The 8448-nt window shown below is 41.1% G+C and overlaps 1 protein-coding gene across 1 annotated transcript; it reads right to left on the reverse strand.

Moving 5' to 3' along the window:
- Positions 1-6348: 6348 nt before the first annotated feature.
- Positions 6349-7989, reverse strand: LOC128070915 (zinc finger protein 280B-like). The gene has a single exon (XM_052663976.1). The coding sequence runs from the start codon at positions 7987-7989 to the stop codon at positions 6349-6351; it is 1641 nt and encodes a 546-aa protein (XP_052519936.1).
- Between the last annotated feature and the right edge of the window lie 459 nt (positions 7990-8448).

Raw genomic sequence — 8448 nt, forward strand, 5'->3', positions numbered from 1 at the left:
CGACCCTCCCTCCCTCGCTGGACAGACGTGAATGCTGCAAAGGCCTCAGGTAGCTTGGCCACACTTTGCACAGATGGAGAATTGGGGCATGGCCTGGGGCCTGAGGGAACTTCCTGTACATTATTTGAATACCTCCCAGGGAGATGGTAAGGACAGCTCCCCATTAAGTTCCATGACACACTGGTGCCAGAAACATGCACAGCTGCCAATTTACCCTATCGAGGCCCTTTCAAAGGGGTTCTGTTCTCCATGTGAGAACACATTCAAGCCTGCCCGGTCACCCACGCCTGTGGGGCTGGGAGCAGCAAGAGGATCAAGCTAAGCCATCCGTCCTATAGTCCTGATACCCAATATATGTGTTCTGCAGAGTACAAAGAGTGATGATTCAAACTGGAAAACTGCAGGTAGCAGGTGCTTATGCTGCAGTTCTGGTCCATCACTGAAACCACACCAAATAGGCAAGTGTTGCTCATGCTCATGGTAAGGTCAGGAACGTATGCCTGGCACTTGGGAAGGATGGAAAGGCCCCTGTATCCGGGTGTTCAAGGGGCTGTGGGGTCACCCACCATGGCTTCTGTGTCTGGGATTGGAGCCTGTTCTGTGTCTCAGATCTTCTGCACTCTCACTGGTCGCCCCCAGGCACTTTATTCCTGCCTCTCCTTTCTGCCAGGCATCCTTGCTCTACCACTGTGATTCCACTCAGAACTTGCTCACTCAGTGAGATAATGGGGATCAGTAAGTACCCTGGCTTCAGTGCTTCTGCTAGCTAGAGTCTACGTACCTTTCCCTATGGCTTTCATGTTTTTGCTATTCAACTTCCATCACCTGGTTAGGTCAGTTCTGACAGTTCATACTCATAAGCCAAAGTAAATCTCTCCATATTCATTCGAAGGGACTGATGCTGAAGCTGAAGCTCCAATACTTGGGCTATGTGATGCCAATCACTGTCTCACTGGAAAAGACCGTGATGCGGAAAAAAATGAAGGTAGGAGAAGGGGACAGCAGAGGATGGGATTGTCGGATAGCATCATCGACTCAATGGACTTGAGTCTGAGCAAGCTCCTGGAGTTGACGGACAGGGGAGCCTGCAGGGCTGCAGTCCATGGGGTCGCAAAGAATACGACACAACTGAGCAACAGAACACTTGAGATACTGTACACGTGGACCCTGATCCATAGCTGGACCTGACTTAGACGACAACGTCCTGAACTTCAAGTTAATGCTATAACAGATAAACTGTTTAAAAGCACTGGCAGGAAAATGCATTTTGGACATACAAGCATGTAAACAGTTTCCGGCCATCTGTGTACCACGCGGTTTTAAACTATGTCCATGGTTCCTTCCTTCTCCCCTTCACATGTGTGGTGGACTTAGTGGCTCACTTCTCATGTTAGAATATTGTAGAAACGAACAATGAAGCGTCTGAGACTAGGTCATAAAAGGCACTGCAGCCTCCTTGCTCATCCTCTTGGATCACTCACTCTAGAAGCCAGCTTAGTCATATCTTGAGAACACTCAGGTAGCCCTTTAGAGAGGCCCATGTGAAAGAACCGAGGCTTTCTCCCCAACAGCCAGCAAGCAAACTGGTTTTCAACAGCTATGTGAGTAAGCCATCTTGGAAGGAAATCCACCGGCGCATGGCAAGGCTTCAGAGGGTGGCAATCTCATGAGACGCTGAGCCACAACACTCAGCTGAATTACTCCCTGGATTCCCAACTTTCACCAGCAGTATGAAACTATATTTTTTCAAGCTGCTAGTTTTGGCTAATTGGTTATGCAGCACTCGTTCATTAATGCACTGCCAACTTTGGGCAATGCCTTTATTCAGGGCTGCCTGTCCATCTAGTCCAATCTAATCCAGAATCTGCTACTTCACTTTAGAAAACACAGCCCACCCTTGATTTGACCACCCTCAGTATCAGATCAAATATCATTTCACTCACCTGAATATCTTATCAGCCTTGCCTAGCCTCAGCAATGATCCTCTCAGTTGAGCCAGAATCCACCCTCACCCTTATAGTCCTCTTAATAAGTTTCCATCCACTGACACCCATTCTGTTATTGTTGTCCATTGCTTCTCAGTCTCCCATCTCTTTGCAATCCCATGGACCTACCCTGTTCCTTAGCTATAAATCCCAGCTGCACCCCTCCTGGAGTCAGACATAAGCTCAATCTCTCTCCCATATTATAATACCCCACTGTAGTACTCTTACCTTGAATCAAGTTTTCCTTACCACCTTTCGGAAGTGTTATGAATAATTTTTTAACATTTCCAAGTTCTGTTAGTAAGGATTACTCTCAAAGGAATATAGTTTTATATCTTTATTCTTTATACTATATTCATTTGGAGGAACACATTTCTAGAATTAAAACATTTCATGTTTTTACCATACAAACAGAAAATATCTTTGAAAATACATTTACATATCTTAAAACATGTCGGAATCTGAAAAGGATGTGTATATAGACATGTCAGTGGATACACACACATACCCTCAGAGCTCCAAGGAAAACTTAATTCTCAGTAAACAATAAATGAAAACAGCCTGAAAATAGTGAAATCTTTGGAATCAACTTGCCCAAAATCTTAAGACAATGAAATTTTAATTAAAAAACATGTATACATAAAAATGTTTGGGATTCAGACAAAATTGCTAAATAAAGATAGGTCAACCCCTAAACCATCCATGGAAAAAAAAAAGGAAAGAAATCCTCAGTATCATGTAATAACCTATAATGGAAAAGAACCTACAAAAGAATAGATACGTATCTGCATAACTAAATCACTCTGATATACATCTGAAATTCAACATTGTAAATCTAATATATTTACAGAAAAAAAATTGTAAAGAAAGCTTCTAAAATACGAAGTTATAAAGAAAAATGCAGAAAGTATATATGAATTGAAACAAAAATAGAAAACAACAAAAACAAAACTTGTTGGGATAATAAAACAAGAGCTGATTCTTGGAAAAAGAAAATCAGAAACATTGATACAACTGTGGCAAATCTACTAAGGGGACAAGGAGATTAATCCCAATACTAGAAATGAGGAACGAAATGGGATTCTGAGAGGATAACATTCAACTCTGAGTGGAATTACTTTTGTTTCAGGAAAGGTCCAGTCAAGCAAAAACCTGGGGAAAGAAAGGGAAGGAAAGAAAGAGGAAGAGAGACAAGGGAAGAAAGCAAGAAAAAGGAAGGAAAGGAGAAGGAAGGAAAAGTAAATGTCTCAACACATGTTGTAAACTATCCAATCAAACAATTCTCTTCAAGATCTAAAAACAGAAACGGAAATTTATTAAGCCAGATACTCATTGCTTTTGATGGCACTCAGAACAAGGAAGCCCATTTACACATCACTGTTTAGAAGTTTAGAACTGGCCAACACAGTACGATTATTTAAAAAAATAAAAATATGCCATGTTATTTGTAAAAAGACAGCAGAATTCTGCAAATACTAATTTTACTTACAATGTTTTGGCAACATTAATAAAATAATAAATTTTACCTGAAAGAACAAGCAAAGCAGACAAGGAAATTCACAAAGGGCAGTAACAAAATAGTTATCTTGACAGATCTTCAATGTATTTGTAAAGAAAACAAAGTGTCACTGTGTGAACAAAATATACAGGTATCAATAGAAAAACAGAGGAAGCTCCTGAAAGAACTCAACTCACTATTAACTATCTTTTATTTGCAGGCACAGAAACTGACTCAAGTTAATACTAAGAAGCAAAGCCCTGATGTTATTATCGCTTCTTTTTTTCTTTGTTCTTTTTTTTTTTGGTGAAAATTTAGGAAATTTAGGCTGGAGAGGGAAGAAGAGGATAGAGACTTCAAGTGCCTTTGAGGAGGAGGAGGAAAGAGAGGGGGTTGGAGATTTGATTGTGTTATTTGAACAGCATTGGTGAAGCTCAAACAAGGGAGGTAGCAAGGCATGCAGGCCTACGGGAAGAGCATTTCCCGAAGAACAGCACTTGCAGTTTTTGGATCGGGAAGAAATGGAATTTGATGGAGGAAAACCAAGGCCAGTGTTGTCAAACAGAGTACATTAGTGGGGAAAACAGTCGAGTAGAAGGACAGAGAATGGAAGAGAGGAAGCAGTCAGGGACCATGTTGCTGGAACCTTTTAATTTGGCAATAAATACAACTTGTCCTCCTTAGGAGCATACTTCACAGTAACTAACAGCAACAGTGTTGATAATACTCAGCAACAATAAAAACACATAACTAAAACATTTCATATTTTTTACTATAGAAATCGAAGAAAGGAGATAAGAATGCAATAGTCTGCGTATTTATTTATACATAGAGTTTTCACCTAAGACCAGAACACACACACGCTCTTTATACAACTAAAGGTGGTTTAAGATGACACTTAGCAAAGTGCTTTGGCCCAAGTAAACTAACTGGAAAGGCCTAGTAAAATATTCAAAGTGCAAATAAACCAATCAAGCGTCGAGTAAATAACACAATTTATTTGAATTTGAATTTACATTCAGGAAATTACCTAAAATGGAGACAATAGACTCACTACAGCTTAATCATCTGTAGTCCTTCCTCTTCAGTTCTGAGAAGGATGCTAACCCCTTGGTGATTATCACTTTCCAGCATTTTGTGAAAGCTTAGAGGACTTAAATAAATTGAGGAAGAGGGAGAGTGGGGAGAGACAAAGAGGAGAAAGGAAGAGGAAAGGGAGAGATTGCTCCTGGCATAGGTCTACAGACAGGATCCCAGCTTCCTTGAATGGTGCACAGAGATTGCTAGCTATCTGTGCCAGAAGTGGAGAAGGGGTGACATTCAACTCCAGGAGGAGACTCAACTCCAGGAACCTACAGAGGCAGCCAAGTGTGCTGATGTTCAGGAACCGATACTTAGAGGGTACCCCACAGGTCTGTGAAAGAGCCCTTGGAGACCGCAAGAAAAAAAGGTTTCCACAAGTATAATCACAGATTAGATGGTTGGCGAGATTAGAGGAAGGATAACTCTACGACCTGATAATTACTGAAATTCATGAGACAATTCCTGCACATCAGACTGTGTCAAGAAAGACTGAAACTCAATTAGTTTGATACAATGGGAAATTACGCACACCAAGAATTAGCTGTTAACGCTACTACATTTGTGTCCAAGGCAAGATAAGATACAAAACTGAAATCTTCACATGTTCAACAAGGGTAAGACACATGTAACTGGAAAAGGTAAGGAAGAGTTCTAAAAAGGGTTTAATCACCCTGGACTATTTTTATCCGCTATATTTGCTATTCTTGGACAACTCCATTGTAGCTTAAGGGTAAGAGAACTCAATTTAGCCCAATTCAAAAACTGAACAGATTTCCTGTGTTTGATCCTTTGCAGTTAAAACTATGGGTCCAGCACAAATCAAAGTGGACGTCAAGGCTCTCTTTCCTTTGGGAATTTTAACTTGCTTCGCTACTGTGTCTGACACAGATATGCCTACCTCATTGGGACTACAGGCCAGCCAACTGGCAAAGGGGACGGAATGAATCGAATTCCCCTTTTGATCACTCAACAGGAGGTCCACAGGCACCAGGTCTCATTCTATTAACTATCTCTGCTTCTCCAACTGCAGTCAATGATACACAGGGCCGGCTTGATGCTTGCAAGGGTCTCTCACCAAACACAGGCATTTTAACCGTTGGCTTCCTTGAGATGTCCCTGGGCTAGGTAAACGCACTCTGAGACAGTGTTCCTTCTACCTTGGCTCTATGCCTGGAGTGAATGTATGCCTCTTCCTCAGCTGGGACAAGAAGCCACAGCTCTTCACTGATTAAATCCCATGTCTGGTCCAAACTCACATCATAGCGTCTCCATCAACCTCCACTGCACGCTTTCAGAGCCAGGTTATCTTCGATCAGCCCAAGAGGCACTTCAGAGAATGACATTCAAATCTGGCTATATAGCTGATACTGAGATCTTCAAGGCATGAAAACAGTTGAAAATTACGTTGCTAAAACACTCTACAGATTATATGTATAGTAGAGCTTTCGAGCTTACAAGTAACATCAAATACCGAAATAGGTTGTTATTTTTCCTTTCTCCATTCTCTCATTCTCTCTCTCTCTCACACACACACACATGCACACATTCTTTTTACAGGTTAAGACAATTATATGAAAAACAGATAATAGATTTTTAAATAACATCTCAATATGCAAATCAAACGAAACTGTACTTCCTGTATTTAAAACAAAATCACATAAATTACCCATCGGTTTCCCTACATTTGATATTATTGAATAGTGCTATAATTTGATTTTTTTGTTCTTAATGGGGTTTTTAACTTTGACTGAAATACTTGCCTCAGACTTACTGAAAGTAGAATTAAGTTTTTTTTTCTTTTTTTGACCTCCTACTTTTAGATTTGGGGGGTGATGATTCAAAATCAGATGTGTTCACGGTAATGGACGCTACTTCCACCAATCCTGGTTGAAGGGGTTCCAGTGATACCTGAATAACAATTTTTGTTTCAGGAGACAATCCTTCTAGCTGCTTAGGCTTCTTAAACATTTGATGACACTGGGTCTTGTGCTCCCTTTCCTCTTTGGAAGTTAAAAACTGCAGCCGACATTTGGAACACTGGTGAAAACTCTTTTCCCAGTGCCCTCTATGATGACGTCCGTAGGCTGTTGCAGTTTTAAAAATTTTGAGACAAAACGGGCAAAGTAAATTCTTAGTGTTACCATGGTATGCTCTGAAATGTGCATCCACATCTGCAAAAAATGATGATCTGTAACTGCAAACCTGGCATACATAGGGCATTTCACCAGGCTTATGATTGTCTTTCATGTGCTCTAAGAGAACCTGATCTGTCTCAAAGGACAACTCACAGATGCGACAGACTGCGGAGGGCCCCTGGGGAGTGTGGACACTTTCAATGTGACACTGCATCTGGAAGGGAGTAGGAAACTGGCGGAGGCAGTGCCGGCAGGTGGTGTGGGTTTTCCAGCTGTCACCTCTCTGCCTCTCAAGTTCCAAATGGTGCTTCATGTGATTCATAAACTTGACATTTTTTAGAACTTTCAAGCAGCTGAGGCATTTAAACGCTGTGTGGGTCTTCGGTTCTGGCTGCCCAACTCCTATATGCTCTCCATAGTAGAAGTCACCAAGTAACACAATCAGCTTTCCTTCTGTGGGATCACCAATTTTGTCTGGACTTGCTAAACTTGGAAAATCAGTTTTTGTCAGTCCATTTTCCCCTAAAGGTCTTACAGGCTTGCAATGAACACTGTCCTTTGGAAAAGGTGTTGGACAAGGTTCTCCATTCTGAACATGGCTTAGTGAGGTATGGACACGGTCCGGTGTGCTTTGCTGAGTGGTCACTGTATGAAAAATACCTGAAGGGGAAAAACCTAAAGAATGTTCCCCTATAATGCCATCACTGAGCTTAGGCCTTTTGGGATTTCTGCTATTTGTTTCACAAGTGGAAAGTACCTTTGAGACATGAGGACTTTTATTCATATCTCCTGCAGAAACCGCTCTTTCTACTGGATGCTGCAATGAACTTGTGAAGGTAATCAAAGAAGAACATGACTCCTTTGAAAAGCACTTCGGCACTCTTTGTGGTGAAATACTTTTATAATCAGCTTGAGATGGAGGTTCAATAATAATAGGACTATCTGTTGATCTTGATTCAGAGTCAGAAACTGGCAAGACAGTCTTTGCTTCTGATGTAGGAGTCACATGACTAACAGGCTGTAATTTGTCAGCGTTACCTTTCCTGAAGTGACCATACCTTTTTCTCCTTGAACAAGAACCTGGGGTATCTCTGTTCAGTATGTTTGAAACGACTGGTTTTGAAGCTGAGCTCATCCCAACAAAGATCACGTCAGCATCTTCATTTACATGTTCCACTCCGACCAAGATCACTTCATCATCATCATCATCTGCTTGTTTGGTTTCTCCCTCCCTTTTCCGTACTTCTGGCTCTTGTTCTTCTTCACGTAACATACATGGTAGTTCCATATTTTGAATCCTTTTTTATTCTTAGAGGGTGCGGCCACAAGTCCCAGGGCTTCCTTTATACAAACTGCCACCTAAGTATAAACATACTACATATTAGTTAAGTACAGAAAAATGGGCTATTTGATTATCTCCAAAACTCTAGAGTAGTTATAAACACCCGTTTCTTACAGACAAAGACACTGAGTGTCAACGAGACTCAATGACAGCTGAAAAACCTATGACTACAAGTCTACATGGCTCTAGAATCATATCTTTGTCCCATGTTCACTTTAACCTCTTCTATTTAAAAAAATAAAGACAAAAAACCCAAAAACCCACCACGACTGATCATTAGGTGAAATCACATGTAAAGGACGAGTACTTTTACAAAAGCACTGTTGTACAGCGTTCAGAAACATGGACTTTGGAGTCAAAGAAGATTAAGTTGGAATTCCTAGTTAACCACACACCAGTTGCATC

This window comes from Budorcas taxicolor, chromosome Y, assembly GCF_023091745.1.
Source record: "Budorcas taxicolor isolate Tak-1 chromosome Y, Takin1.1, whole genome shotgun sequence".
Lineage (NCBI taxonomy): Eukaryota > Metazoa > Chordata > Mammalia > Artiodactyla > Bovidae > Budorcas > Budorcas taxicolor.

Excerpts from the sequence above, each read along its gene's own strand:
- LOC128070915 (XM_052663976.1), bottom strand. The coding sequence starts at position 7,989 with ATGGAACTACCATGTATGTTACGTGAAGAAGAACAAGAGCCAGAAGTA.